At 40.5% G+C, this 16,453-nt stretch overlaps 1 protein-coding gene across 3 annotated transcripts in view; it reads right to left on the minus strand.

Annotated features, from left to right (window-relative positions):
• Nucleotides 1-16,453, minus strand: part of urb1 (URB1 ribosome biogenesis homolog) — a 121,435-nt gene that overhangs the window by 84,535 nt on the left and 20,447 nt on the right. For all 3 annotated transcript variants that reach the window (XM_063050486.1, XM_063050487.1, XM_063050485.1), the window contains exons 9-13: nt 15,322-15,517; nt 8,587-8,724; nt 7,283-7,456; nt 5,666-5,813; nt 3,268-3,390 (exon numbers count right to left, since the gene is read on the minus strand). In XM_063050486.1, coding sequence (XP_062906556.1) covers nt 3,268-3,390; nt 5,666-5,813; nt 7,283-7,456; nt 8,587-8,724; nt 15,322-15,517 — 779 coding nt within the window. The remainder of the gene's footprint in view (nt 1-3,267; nt 3,391-5,665; nt 5,814-7,282; nt 7,457-8,586; nt 8,725-15,321; nt 15,518-16,453) is intronic.

Below are 16,453 nucleotides of genomic sequence, written 5' to 3' on the forward strand. Positions count from 1 at the left end.
TCGATATTAATGCCTAACGACTGAACCTTCCTAATTAACCTTCCATGTGGAACCTTGTCAAAGGCCTTACTGAAGTCCATATAGACAACATCCACCGCTTTATCCTCATCAACTTTCCTGGTAACCTCATCAAAAAATTCAATAGGATTTGTCAAACATGACCTTCCACGTACAAATCCATGTTGACTGTTCCTAATCAGACCCTGTCTATCCAGATAACTATATATACCATCTCTAAGAATACTTTCCATCAATTTACCCACCACTGATGTCAAACTCACAGGCCAATAATTGCTAGGTTTACTCTTAGAACCCTTTTTAAACAATGGAACAACCTGAGCAATACGCCAATCCTCTGGCACCATCGCCGTTTCTAATGACAGTTTTTGTCAGTGCCCCTGCTATTTCCACACTAACTTCCCTCAAGGTCCTAGGGAATATCCTGTCCGGACCCGGAGACTTATCCACTTCTATATTCCCTAAAAGCGCCAGTACTTCCTCTTCTTTAATCATCATACTTTCCATAACTACCCTTCTTGTTTCCTTTACCTTACACAAATCAATATCCTTCTCCTTAGTGAATATGGAAGAAAAGAAATTGTTCAAAATCTCCCCCATCTCTTTTGGCTCCGCACATAGCCGTCCACTCTGATTCTCTAAGGGACCAATTTTATCCCTCACTATCCTTTTGCTATTAATATAACTGTAGAAACCCTTTGGATTTATTTTCACCTTACTTGCCAAAGCAGGCTCATATCTTCTTTTAGCTTTTCTAATTTCTTTCTTAAGATTCTTTTTACATTCTTTATATTCCTCGAGCACCTCATTTACTCCAAGCTGCCTATATTTATTGTAGATCTCTCTCTTTTTCTGAACCAAGTTTCCAATATCCCTTGAAAACCATAGCTCTCTCAAACTTTTAACCTTTCCTTTCAACCAAACAGGAACATAAAGATCCTGTACCCTCAAAATTTTACCTTTAAATGACCTCCATTTCTCTATTACATCCTTCCCATGAAACAAATTGTCCCAATCCACTCCTTCTAAATCCTTTCGCATCTCCTCAAAGTTAGCCTTTCTCCAATCAAAAATCTCAACCCTGGGTCCAGTCCTGTCCTTCTCCATAATTATATTTAAACTAATGGCATTGTGATCACTGGACCCGAAGTGCTCCCCAACACATACCTCTGTCACCTGTCCTGTCTCATTCCCTAACAGGAGATCCAACACTGCCCCTTCTCTAGTTAGTACCTCTATGTATTGCTGCAAAAAACTACCCTGCATACATTTTACAAACTCCAAACCATCCAGCCCTTTTACAGTATGGGCTTCCCAGTCAATGTGTGGAAAATTAAAATCTCCCACAATCACAACCTTGTGCTTACTACAAATATCTGCTATCTCCTTACAAATTTGCTCCTCCAATTCTCGGTCCCCATTAGGTGGTCTATAGTACACCCCTATAAGCGTCACTACACCTTTCCCATTCCTCAATTCCACCCAAATAGCCTCCCTAAACGAGTCCACTAATCTATCCTGTCAGAGCACCGCTGTTATATTTTCTCTAACAAGCAATGCAACACCTCCCCCTCTTGCCCTTCCGATTCTATCACATTTGAAGCAATGAAATCCAGGAATATTTAGTTGCCAATCACACCCCTCCTGCAACCATGTTTCACTAATAGCTACAACATCATATTTCCAGGTATCAATCCATGCTCTAAGCTCATCCACCTTTATTACAATGCTCCTAGCATTAAAATAGATGCATTTTAGAAACTCTCCACCTCTTACTCTCTGTTTATCCTTAATGGAGCAAACAACTTTGTTATCTTTTTCTTCCTTCTCCCCTACATCTTCCATCTGAGTGCTCCCGATCTCTGTCCCCTGCCTATCCTCCCTCACACACTGTCTTCTAGCTCTCTCTATTTGTGAACTAACCTCCTTTCTCCTAGTCTCTTCAATTTGATTCCCACCTCCCAACCATTCTAGTTTAAAGTCTCCTCAGAAGCCTTCGTAAATCTCCCCACCAGGATACTGGTCCCCCTAGGATTCAAGTGCAACCCGTTCTTTTTATACAGGTCACACCTGCACCAAAAGAGGTCTCAATGATACAAGAACTCGAATCCCTGCCCTCTGCTCCAATCCCTCAGCCACGCATTTATCCTCCATCTCACTGCATTCCTACTCTCATTGTCGCGTGGCACAGGCAGTAATCCCGAGATTACTACCTTTGTGGTTCTTCTTCTCAACTCCCTTCCTAACTCCCTATATTCTCCTTTCAGCACCTCTTTTCTTTTCCTACCTGTCATTGGTACCTACATGTACCATGACCTCTGGCTCCTCTCCCTCCCACTTCAGGATATCTTGGACACAATCAGAAACATCCCAGACCCTGGCACCAGGGAGGCAAACTACCATCCGGGTCTCCTGACTGCGTCCACAGAATCGCCTATCTGACCCCCTAACTATCGAGTCCCCTATTACTACTGCCCTCCTCTTCCTTTCCCTACCCTTCTGAGCTCCAGGGGCGGACTCTGTGCTGGAGGCACGGCCACTGTTGCTTCCCCCAGGTAAGCTGTCCCCCTCAACAGTACTCAAACAGGAGTACTTACAGTGCTACCCAATACACTACCATGCTTCTTTCATTTAGCCATACATACTATACTTGACCAAATTAAAAATTTAAACACCCACATCAAATATTCAAATTCTTCATTACACATGTCAAACAACGCTATAATTTATACCATGTACAAAATCCACTACATCAACTTGCCATATATTTTCAAATTCCACAATCTGGAAGCACAAGGAGACCAAGTGTATGGGGACTACACTACCAGCTATTTCCCCAGAAGCGTGTGAAAGTTTCCCCCAAAGTGGAAGAGTGTCTTTGGGTGCTGGGACACAGCCTGCAATCCGTAATTAACAACTCATTAGAATTACCTTTGCAACAGGATGATCACATTTCAAGGAAGTAACTCACCAGCATCTTTAAGAGCAATCAGAGATAAATGCTGACATAAATGCTGGCCTTGCTTGTGATGGCTGTGTGCTACGATTGATAAAAGTTGCTATACTTCAGCTTCACATTCAACGACCATCTACAGCTATTTCCATGCAAGAACAAACAAATGTCCATGAATGACGAAAATGAAAGCTATTGTGAATCAATATATCTAGCTTACCTCCACCTAATTTACTCTCTGCAAACTGGCAGCTGTTTATGATTTACATATTTCCAGAAAGTAACAGAATGCTTACCTTTAAGTAATTTACTGAAATCAAATGCACACTGTGAAACCACATGAGGGACCACTTTCTGGTAAAGACACATAACCTGGAGTACCATTGCCTTTACAATAGTGGTTCCAACATCATCACCAGCTAAAAAAAAAAGTGAACAGGAGATGAGCCTAGCTTTACTAAGATAAACTAAACTAAATTAAATGCACAACTTAACTGTTTAATACCAAAAATATTCAAAAGTTGATATTAATACAAGATCTATTTAAAATATCCAGCATTTAAAATCATGATTTAAATATGTCAAAATTCTAATATTCCCATTTCTTTGTTGCTATCATTGTATTTTTAAATCTCTATGTAAGCACGACCCTTATTGATTGATTGATTGATTGATTGAGATACAGAGCAGAATAAGCCTTTTGAGCATGTTGTCCAGTATCTCCTGATTTAATCCTAGCCTAATCACGGGACAATTTATAATGACCATTTAATCTACCACTTGGTATGTCTTCGGATAGTGGGAATAAACCAGAGGAGACATGGAAGAAACCCACGTTATGCCTTGTTGGAAAGAAACAATAATCATGCACCATTAATGTCTCAATGTTCAATATTTTTTTAAAATGCGATGATGCTAGTTAAGGCCATACTGTATGTCCAGCCCAAGTTGGCTTGAAGTAATGAAGGAAAGCCTTGAGTTTAATCATTCTGGTCCCTTCAATGATCGCACCTCATAATAGAGATGATTCAAGCAGCATGAACTGAGAAAGCCACCAAGTACTATATGTGTTCAAGTAGGAACAGACTATGCAAATGTAATAGGCAAGTTGGGGAAGCACAAATGGACAATAGTAGACACAAAAGAACAAGTATTTCCTAGTTAGGCCACATCTTTTATTGTTATATTGGGCCAATGTAGGACAGCTCATGATACACACAATTACACAGACTTCCTCTATTCTTCAACTAAAAATATTTTTGCCACAAAGTTATTAGAAGCATAAAGATGTAATGATGTGGTGAGGGGCATTGGGAGTTTGTTGAATTATGAGATCTAGTGTAATCAATGAGCTTTAAAGATTGACAGAGAAATTTAAAAATCACAACAATATTGTTAAGACTACATTCAACTCTCAGCCTGGGTTGCCTTGAGACAGTGAAAGAGAGCCTTAACTTAAAAGCATTTTGACCCATATGACCCAGTATTGTATGTGATTCAAGTAGTATGACCAGAAAGAAAGCTAACATCTTATACCAGCTGTGGCAGGAATAGCCAATGCAAAGGGAATATTCTCAGTGTCAAATCAGCTGTAGGAAGAGAAATAAAGAGACACAGGAAAATGTTTTAAGGCAGAAATAATGGAGAAAGGAGATTTTTGATCAAACTCAAAAACTTCCAGCATTTCAATGTCTGAAGGAATGACACGGCATTTATTTAACTGTTCATTTTCAGGACAGCTGTCATTAACAATTCTCATATTGTTAAAAGGGAAGTTAACCAGTAAAGTTAATGGAGGATAAATATGCAAACAAATGGAAATGAAAGAAAGGAAGGATGCTACATTTGCAAAGATTAAACTAGAATAATAGTGTTTGTACCTTGTGGTGATTCACATGCAGTTTTTGCTTATAACAAATTCAGCTCTATTGATTCTTTTATTTAACCCACACATGATACCCAAACAGGTGACCCCTGTTTCCATCCAGGGGGTCAGGGTGGACATGGTGGAGGATTACAAATACCTGGGGATACGAATTGACAATAAACTGGACTGGTCAAAGAACACTGAGGCTGTCTACAAGAAGGGTTAGAGCCGTCTCTATTTCCTGAGGAGACTGAGGTCCTTTAGCATCTGCCGGACGATGCTGAGGATGTTCTATGAGTCTGTGGTGGCCAGTGCTATCATATTTGCTGTTGTGTGCTGGAGCAGCAGGCTGAGGGTAGCAGACACCAACAGGATCAACAAACTCATTCGTAAGGCCAGTGATGTTGTGGGGATGGAACTGGACTCTCTCACGGTGGTGTCTGAAAAGAGGATGCTGTCCAAGTCGCATGTCATCTTGGACAATGTCTCCCATCCACTACATAATGTACTGGTTGAGCACAGGAGTACATTCAGCCAGAGACTCATTCCACCGAGATGCAACACAGAGCGTCATAGGAAGTCATTCCTGCCTGTGGCCATCAAACTTTACAACTCCTCCCTTGGAGGGTCAGACACCCTGAGCCAATAGGCTGGTCCTGGACTTATTTCCTGGCATAACTTCCATATTACTATTTAACTATTTATGGTTTTATTACTATTTATTATTTATGGTGCAACTGTAACGAAAACCAATTTCCCCCGGGATCAACAAAGTATGACTATGACTAAACACCCTCTCCCATCCCACCCTGAGAAGAGAACAGTACCATGATCTTCTGTAACATCTGAAGTCTCCATGACTACAGTTTCATTTTTTTTGTTGTTGTCATCTTCCTGTCCTTGCTTTCCATCTTTATTTTCATTTTTTAAAAGTGATTGCCAAGTAGCTACAATGCTATTCATGTCCGGCAAATGCTGTGTTAAAAAGAGAAACTACATTTAAAAAAATGTTAATGTTCTTTATAGATGTTTCCATAGAAATTTATCAGCTGATTTTTGGAAATACAAATTGAAATTTCAATAAAACTTTTTATACTGTACATTAAATGACTGTTTTACTGATTGACAATTACAGAATTTGATCTAGTATTTCATAACTTATATGCTGAATATTTGGTTAGACGGTTTTAATTAGCACTCCCAAAGACAGCCTTAATACTATAAGCTGATATGACTTGTAAAGCATTGCTGGCAAGTACAGAAGTAAATGCAAAACATGTTTCACCAGAACCCATCTGCACTTCTAAAACAGCAAACAAGCTTAATGAATCACTTCATTTAGTCAGTTTTATTCCTGTTATCAAACACTGTGCATTTTACTTACACACTCCCCCTTCAACTTAGTTCATTTCCTATTACTAAGGCAATGATTATTCAAGACTGTGGTTATCGATCAATGCCAGTCCTCAAATGACAATCACCAGCCCCCTACTATCCAGCCAAAAGCAGATTTTCTTAGAGAAATGGTCTCAGAGGCAGAATTAGATTTAGTGTTAGTAATACAGAGCAAAGACATAAACATTACAAATTACTAAAATAAATAGTGCAAAACAACAGGAATAACAAGGTAGTGATTATGGATTCACAGATTTGTTGGCCAGTACAAGACAACTCCGAATTTATATCTCAAGAAGTCCAATGGGAGACTTCAGCTCATTGAGACTCAAATTCAGGTCTATAAATTGGGAATTTATTTAGCTTTCCACTACCACAACCAATGTGATTGGCGATTTTTCCTCATTCAAAATTTCTCCTCTTTAATCTTGATTTCTCTGATGCCTGTTGAGTGGTCTACCATCTCTGCTCACCTAAAGTTTCCAGCTTAGTCAAATCTTCAACTTACCCCAACCTTTTCACCTGAAACTTCCAGCTTCACTAAAACAAAAACTTGTGCTTCCAGTTTGCCTTCTGCTTATCTGCATATCCATTATTTCCTCATCTGTAGCATGAGGGTACATCATTCTTACTGCAATTAATTTAAAATGTTCACCCTCTCATCCATTTGTGAATATCAGATGTCTACAATTTCCTTCATTCTCAAGTACCCACCCAATGTTTCCAGTATGACTGTGGCCTTCAATGCAGTTGTTTTTCTGTCATTCTAACACTGCTGAAGGAGCTTCAGACACTTCATTCCCTTCTTCATATATCTCCATCATTGTGTTCCTTCCTAAAACCCACTTGTTTGATATAAGTTTGGATTACCACCTGGAAAGCTCACACTGCAATTCCAACGTCTACCCTTTACCCTTCGAGATTGTTTTACCCATTCACTTGTATCAAATGCTCTGCAATTTTTAAAATCTTGTATATCCATAAGTTATAACAAAAATATCATCCAGGCAAAAGGCAAATTTGTCTGGTGTGCCTGCAATCTTTGATACCTTGCAGAGGATTTCTCTGAACTGCTGTGCAAAGTCCTCCATTGCACTGGGAGTGTAAATTTCAGAGTGTTGCCACAGTTCCTCATTCAGACAATGCTCAATATTCTTCAGAGCCCTCTTCAGAACAAATGCTAGCAGAGATAAAGTTGTCTGTTGAACTACTTTATTTGCAAACTGAAAGCAAAGAAATACATCATGTTTATATTTTTAGATTGATTAAAAGAAAGAAATAGCTTGCATTTGAATAGAATGGCTGATAAATGATACTGCAAATAAAAATTGAAACTAACAGCAAAAAAAACAATTCAATTTAGTACTTTCCTAAAGATATTCTGAAAGGAAATATTACTGCACTATTTACTACTCAATTGAAAACTTAAACTTGAATGCTTAAGCCAAAATAAATTTGGAATTATATAAATCTATCCTTATTTTATACCTCAAGTGGGCAAATTCACTGGAAGGAAGGAGAGTTAGTTAATTGTCAATGAGCGGATAATTTAGACTTAAAGTCACTTAGCTAAGAAAAAATATCAAAAACAACACATTTTGAAATCTGAAACAAGAACAGAAAATACTGGAAATACTCTGTAAATCAGCAATCAGAGAGAGAAATAATTAACTTTCAGGTCAAAGATCCTTCATCAGAATATAACATGTTATGAAAGCAATTTTCTTATAATCCCAATAAAATGACTCCTTCAATGCAAACATTAGGAAAAAAAACAAAGCAGAACATGTAAAGTGTCTTGTTGAAAGGTTTCGGCCTGAAACATCGACTATACTCTTTTCCCCAGATGCTGCCTGGCCTGCTGAGTTCCTTTGGCATTTTGTGTGTGTTGCTTAAAACCTGTAAAAGTCTCTTTTGCTGTGCTTTTGAAATTCCATGGATTCACTCTCAGGATATTGTGCAGTGCTAATTCCCAATAGCGAGAAATGGACATTCCCAGATATTGGGAAATCTAAAAAAGCTGTCAGCGGTTTGAAGATAATGGGTGCTAGAATGGAAAGCAAACTGACTGGAAAGAAAAATCTGCTATTTCATTCACTTCATAGGAGTGCATATTTAATGGTTCTGGCTGTTGTTTTACAGGACCAACCAGAAGATAACAAGGTCATACTTGTCAATAGGTGTACACCATGCCAGGAAAATAAGTAACTACTCACTTACTAATTTAGACAATATTATAACTAGAACTGATGAGAAGTAAATTGGCTGTAGAGGAGACAGTAACCTGTATGCTAACAAAACCAATCTCCTTCATACAGTACAGAAATAAATCATTAGATATACTTTCTCTTACATTGATTCCTTGAATAAACATGGTTTTAGTTGCCACTGGAGGTACTGTTGTAACCATCACCATAGACAGAAGGCGAGAAATTGGGATGTATTCCTTTGTCTGGAAAGCCTTGGAAACTTCTGGCTGAGCTTCATAGATCTGGAATGAAAGTTGAAAATACAAATATAATGTTAGTTCCTGTGATTCTGACTCGGAGAAAGTTTATTATTAGGATTTACAGAGGTTACTTATTTACGCTGATAGTAATTTTCGTTTTATGGGCCTTAGTAATAATAATCAAACAGACTTCCAATATGTGTGAACAACACCTTGCATAGAAGTTAAGACAGTGATTCTTTTAAATGTCTTGTCTTCTTTTTCTCGTTCTTTTTCTCACCATTATTTAATCTCATGAAAAACTGGTGAGACAGTGTTATAGTAATAAAGAAGAACATTTGAGGTTCAGCATTCTTTCACCATGAAAATGACAGCGAATTTGGAATATTTGAAGTTTAATGTGGAAATTCTGAAGCTGCCACCAGTACTTGTGTCCTGCTTGAAACTTTACAACTTTTGCAGCCCATTAGGGAATCAAACGAAATTGCTCAAGTTAATATGAATGTAACTTATTTTAGTGTTGCATGCTTTCCATCTGCTTTAGGTTCAGCGCCGAGTTAGCAACTTGGCCTTGTAAAAAAAAGACAAGTGCTAAAGAAACGACAAGGTTACTGCCCGATGCACTACAAGGCATGGAGAGGAACAGCACCAAAACAACCAAAAAGTTAAAATTGCTTTTACAGGGAATCTAAAATAAAACCATCCTTGTCCACAGGTAATAACTTTTCTTGTGTATTTCTAGCTTTTTCCAGTTTCAATTTAGCTGTAAAAATGTGGAAAATATTTTGTTGCACGACTATTAAGTAACATTTTAAAAGGCCTTTCAAGCCATCATGATGAAGCCCTCTGTTGGTTGGGATTAACCACGGATATTGCATCTTAGCTGTCTATGTGATCTCTGGCTATCCATCTCATAGGATGATGATGGTTCCTTTCAGTCAGTTGGGAGAGTTTGATATGTGCGTCCTGGAGTGGCTGTACAGGCCAATCCTTGACAGCTACTGCTCGCCACATACTTGGCAAGTGAGGCCTGGAGGGGCAGCAGGGGCAGGAGCTCTGTTGTGGTGCTTCCTGTGCCTTTCCAGTGTTGACTCGTTGAGCTTGTTCTCAGCAGTGTCCACACATTTTCTGATGGCGTCCCTCCACTGTGAGCGATCTTGAGCCAGATCCTCCCATGCTGATGTGGCAATGTCAGCTTTCTTGAGGCTCCTGTGAAGAACATCCTTGTACTGTAGTCCAGTGGTCCCCAACCACCAGGCTGCCGACCGGTACCGGGCCGCAAAGCAATGTGCTACCAGGTCGCGAGGAAATGATATGATTTGGCGATATGAAATGATATGAGTCAGCTGCACCTTTCCTCATTCCCTGTCATGCTCACTGTTGGAACTCGAACGCACACGTGGTCATTACCCGCACGTCATCCTTGTCAGCGCGGGAAGAAGATCAACTCCTCGAGCTTGCAAATGACGGTGGGCTGAAAAGTATGTTTGACATAACATCTCTGCCAGCATTCTGGATCAAAGTCAAGGCTGAATATCCTGAGATAGCCATGAAAGCACTGACAACGTTGCTTCCATTTCCAACATCGTATCTCTGCGAAGCGGGGTTTTCTGCAATGAATGCAACGAAAACTAAATTGCGGAATAGACTGGACACGAGGAACCCCCTTCGAGTATCGCTGTCTCCCATCACCCCTCGATGGGACCATCTTGTTGCAGGGAAACAAGCCCAGGGCTCCCACTGATTCAGCGATATTGGTGTGTTGCAATGATTTTATATGTTCATACGGGGAAAATATGCACTGTGTGTTTCATATTAAATTCATTAGATAAACCCTTTTAGAAACGAAATTGAGTGTATTTGCCACTTATAAGTGACTTAGTTGACTTATCACCTATATTCCGGTTGTGATTAACAACACCCACACCGCCCCCCCCGCCCCAACTGGTCAGCCAGTCTGCAAGAATACTGTCAATATTGCCGTAGTTGCTGGCCTCCATGATTTCCGGTATCACTGGACAGTTGGTCATACAAGATGTCCTTGGGCAGTCTTCCATCAGGCATTCTGACAACATATTCTGCCCAGCGCAGTTGGGCTGACATCACCAACGTTGAAACTACTGGCATTCCGGCTCGAGAGAGGACCTCGGTATTGGAGACCTTGTCTCGCCAGGTGATCTTCATCAGAGAACGTAGGTGACGCTGCTGCAGTTGGTCAAGCTGGTTTAAGCGTCTCTGATATGGGCACCATGTCTCACATCCGTATAACAAGGTTGATATGACAATGACCCTGTATACCTTGCACTTGGTGGCCAACGTGATGTTCTCTGACCAAACTCGATCTTTCAGCTGACCAAAGGCAAAGCAGGCTTTTCTGATTCTTGACTCAATCTGTACATCCAGAGAAGCTGAGGATGTTACTATGCTGCCCAGGTAGCAAAACTTGTTGACAGCGTTCAGACGAGTGTCATCAATGAGGACAGTTGGTTCTTTGTAGCTTGAGCCAGGAGCCGGTTGGTACAAAACTTCCATCTTTTTCAGGCTGATTGTTAGTCTGAAGCTTTTGGCTGCACTGGCAAAGCAACTGGTGATCTCCTGTAGTCTTTGAGAGAGTGGGCAACCAGTGCACAGTCATCAGCTAACTGTAGCTCATGTGCCACAATGTCCCTGACTTTTGCTTTTGCTCTCAATCTTGCTAGGTTGAGGAGCCCGCCATCAGCCCTCGTTTGTAGGAAGACCCCTAACTTCATCTGATGTGGCATCCTGAAGAACAGCAGCGAAGAATAATCCAAACAGAGTAGGAGCCAGAACACAACCCTGTTTTACACTGTTGCTGATAGAAAATGGGTCTGCCAACTCACCACACATGTTGATGCAGCCTTCCATGCCTTCGTGGAACTGACGGATGATGTTGGTTAGGCGTGGGGGGCAAACAAATTTTGGTAGGAGCTTCCACAGGCCATCTCTACCAACAGTGTCAAAAGATTTGGTTAGATCAACAAGTGTGACATAGAGACCTCTCTGCTGCTCAAAACATTTCTCTTGAAGTTGCCTCAGTGAAAAGGTCACGTCTACTGTACTACGGCCTGTTTGGAAACCACACTGGCTTTCTGGAAGGATGTTGTCACTGATGTTGGACACCAAGCGTCTAAGGATGATCTTTGTGAGGCATTTTCTTGGAAAAGGTTATATGTGTGAAAAAAGTACATGATAATTGTGAACTCCTTATCCAAATAAAAATAAAATTAAAAAAAAAAGCAAATGACAGAAGAGAGATGCCACAGTAATTGTTGCAGTCTCTCTTGTTCTTATAGATGGTCACTATTGATGTGTCTTTGAAGTCTTGTGGTAGTTCTGCAGCTCCGCACAACTTTGTGGACAGCTGGTGCAGGCATGATGTCAGTGTGTGACCACCATACTGGTAGATCTTGGCTGCGATACCGTCAGGCCCTGGTGCTTTGTTGGGTTTTAGCTGTTTGATGGCTTTGATGACCCCGTGAAGAGTAGGGGGAGCATCTAGCTCGAACAGTATGGGTTGAGGGTGTACTCTGCCCAGTGCTTCATTGGTGATGGTTCCTGGTCTGTTCAGCAGCTCGTGGAAGTGTTCTTGCCATTTTTTCATGAGCTCTTACTTCTCAGTGAAGATGGGTGTACTGTCCTTGCTCAGGAGTTGTGAGGTGCCTTGTTTTGATGGACCATACACAACCTCGATTGCTTCTTAGAAGCTTCTTGAGTCATTACAGTCAGTGAAGGTTTGTAACTCCTTGGCCTTGTTTGCCCACCACTGGTCTTTCACAACTCTGAGCTGCCTGTGCAAAGTTGATTTTTCACTCAAAAAGGTACGTTTTTTGGAAATTGAGTCTTGGAAGGTCTTGCACAGATTGGTTGCTCTCATCAAACCAGGCCTGATGCTTGCACTTGACTTTCCCCAAGGTGTCCTGGGCAGTGCTGTAGACCGTTTCTTTGAAGGCATTTCAGTGCTCAGTAATGTCGTCTGGTGGATTCTCAACTAGCCTGCTTAGAGCAGTTTCCATAGAGGATTTCAGGGCATCAGCACACTCGTGATGTTTCAGTTCGGTGGTGTTCAGCTTTTTGGGTGGTTCAGTCTGCATGGAGGTTTGTCTGCCAGAGAAAGCAGGATCGCCTGGTGGCCACACATTTTAATTCCATGTCCCATTCCCATTCTGATATGTCTATCCACAGCCTCTTCTACTGTCAAGATGAAGCCACACTCAGGTTGGAGGAACAACACCTTATATTCCGTCTGGGTAGCCTCCAACCTGATGGCATGAACATTGACTTCTCTAACTTCCGTTAATGCCCCACCTCCCCTTCGTACCCTATCCATTATTTATTTATTTATTTTTAAATTATTTTTATATATATATATTTTTTTCTCTCTCTCTTTTTCTCCCTCTGTCCCTCTCACTATACTCCTTGACCATCCTCTGGGCTTACCCTCCCTTTCTTTCTCCCTAGGCCTCCCGTCCCATGATCCTCTCATATCCCTTTTGCCAATCAACTGTCCAGCTCTTGGCTCCATCCCTCCCCCTCCTGTCTTCTCCTATCATTTCCGATCTCTCCTCCCCCTCCCACTTTCAAATCTCTCACTGTCTCTTCTTTCAGTTAGTCCTGACGAAGGGTCTTGGCCTGAAACGTTGACTGTACCTCTTCCTATAGATGCTGCCTGGCCTGCTGCGTTCACCGGCAATTTTTACGTGTGTTGCTTGAAATTCCAGCATCCACAGATTTCCTCGTGTTTGTGTGGAGGTTTGATCGATAGACATAGATCCAACCAAATCATTTGATATCAGTTGAGCACTCAGCTCCAACTCTGGTGATACGAATGTCAGAGATGTCTCGTTGTTGGGTGATGACATAGTCAATGAGATGCCAGCTTTTAGATCGTGGATGTATCCATGTGCATTTGAGCTTGTCTAGCAATCCGAACAGTGTGTTAGTAATGCAGAGTTTGAATTCTGAGCACATCGAGAGGAGCAGTAGACCGTTACTGTTGCCAACCCCTTGGCATCAAATCACACCAGGTCACACAGTAGACTCTTTGCCAACGCGAGCATTAAAGTCTCCCAGTAACAGCAGCTTATCAGAAGTTGCCACGCTACTGATGGTGGTTTTCAGCTCACTGTAGAATGCCTCCTTGACTTCACTGGGATTAGTCAGAGTTGGGGCGTAAACGATGACTATGGTGAGGAGGCGTTTTCCTTGCAAAGGTGTACGCAAGGTCTGGATTCGGTCATTTAAAGTAACAGGCAGGGTTGGTAGCTTTGCTGTGAGGCAATTTTTGCTAGCCAAGCACACACCAGCTTCTCTTCGTTCTTACACAAGCCAGGGCAGTACGACAAGGAGAGTAGGCTGTTGCTCTCCATGAGAGCAAGCAGGTTCTGCCTCCATACAGCTGCTGATTCCAAAAGAACAGCAGAGATTGATATAGTTTGTTGCCAGTGTAGCAGGAGTTGCCAGTCAGCATTGAACTCAGCATAGGCCAGCCTTAGGGACTCCAGTTCCGGATTTTCCCTCAGGGTTTACTTCTGAAGCCTTCCTCATGAGTGGATATAGCCATAAGGCAGCTGAGGTTTAAGATCAGAGTTTTCCATCTCCTAGATGAGCTGCTAACCGTGGCAGACGAACCCCACTTGCCGGAAGTGACTGGTTTTAAGGCACCAGTAACCCGCCTTAGTCCCTTCTCCGATCAGTAGAAACAGTTCTGTTGGGCTTCGTAGCTAAGCCACACATGAAGGCCAGGAGCTGGACTTGGTTGTTAGAGGCTATTTGAGACGCACACCATTGGGAGCATTAATAGGTAGTGGAAGCCTTCCCCACTACCTCCTCCAACTACAACGACCTTAAGGAACCAAACCTTCATTACTGCTCATCTAAAATATAATCTACGTGCATGTAATTACTTATTGCAACTCAATAACAATTAAAACAATTATTTTTAAAAGGAGAATTAAACCCTGCTGCCTTAATCATATGCTCCAAAGTTTATTTTGTCCTCTAAAATGTTTAAAGTGTCAATTAAAAGTTCTGCTCTTGTCTGTTTCCCTGTTTGACATCTATAAGAACTCTGACACAATTGGATACTTGTCCAACTTGACTTCAACCTTGTTTCTCTGTATCACTGTTGAACTGGAAATGTCTGATAGCAAATTACAAAGGGAAAGGGACAACAGATCTGACTTTTACGGAGATCTTTCTTCAAAAACAGTGAAAAATACCATCCTTTCTTTCATTGCTGATTAAAATTTCAGAGCCATTGCATTCTGTAAAGCATTCTTTCGCGGGAGTTGGTTTGTTTTATATATCAAAAGAGTACAGAACCAAAACATGTTTTCCTTTCTCAGAGATGCTCCACAGTCTGTCCAGCATTCTTCATTTTGGATTCAATTTAAATTGGTACTGCATCAAACACAGAGAATCCCATTGTTTCTATTTAAAATATGCATGTTAACTATCCAATTTTAAATGCGTTCTCATTACAGAATTTTGTTAATTAAACTGTAATATTCCACTATTTTTCCATTTGTGCTTCCTTTGTCTCTGAGTTGTGATCTCAGAAAGTACATATTCAGAAATGAATCAAATTTGAAAGCTCTGTGCAAATTATTTGCCTCCTACCTTTCGAAGCAATTTCATATTGTCTAGCCAAACTGTCTTAAGTCTGGGGACAAAGGAATACTGTGTTTCTTTGAAGAATCTGTTCAATAAATCAGGACACACTTTAAGGATGTTCACGATGAGGTCAGCCACTAGCTCATCTTCTGTCGCTGTTTTTAAGCCAAGCAGGAACCTCAGCAGCACCACATTCCCTCCCCTGCAGACACAATCACAATTCATATTTGAACAATACATATTTTTAGATCTGTAGATGGTGCATTAATTAACATCACTAAATTCAAAGGTAATGTGCAAATTACAGCAAAGTAAAAGTAATTCGATGCTAATAACGGACATTGCAATATAGATTTCTCCAATAACCCAGACGTGAAAACATTTTCTTCTTTCTTTTTCAATATTTTTACTGATTTCTAATTAGAAGAGTCCAAAAGAATACAATCATAAAACAAAAGAAATATAATAATACCAGATACAGTATATTGAATCACACTAACGAACTCCTTACCCTACATTCATATAGATTAGATTAATTCATATATTAGAATATAAACAGTTTTATTAAAAAAAAGATCTACACCCACTACCAAAGTCGAAACTGTTTGGGGAAAAAAAGAAAAAAACCTTATCAGATAATAAAATATGCTATTAACCCACTTCTATACTTTAACGAGAAGTCAAAGATTATGAAAATAATTTTAAAACACTCCCCATAAATTTTGAAAACCTTGGTTAGATTCAGAAATTGAACAACAAATCTTTTCTAAATTTAGGCATGCCATAACATCCTGTAACCACTGAGCATGGTTAGGTGGAATATCATCCTTCCATTTAAACAAAAGCGCCCTCCTAGCCATAAGAGAGATAAAAGCCAGAATGTGCAGATCAGATGTCTTCAAAATGATATCTTTCCTTCAAATAATACCAGATAGGGCAGTCAAAGGATTAGGCTTAAAATTTACTTTACAGAGTACAGAAAAAGTTTGGAATGCTTCCTTTCAATATTTTCCAAGACTTGGGCATGTCCAAAACATATGAATAAATGAAGCTTCTCCATTGTTACACCTATCACAGTACGGAGATATATCCATATAAAAACGAGATAACTTATCCTTGGTCATATAAGCCCTATGAA

The sequence above is a fragment of the Mobula hypostoma genome, chromosome 6, assembly GCF_963921235.1.
Source record: "Mobula hypostoma chromosome 6, sMobHyp1.1, whole genome shotgun sequence".
Taxonomy (NCBI): Eukaryota; Metazoa; Chordata; class Chondrichthyes; order Myliobatiformes; family Myliobatidae; genus Mobula; species Mobula hypostoma.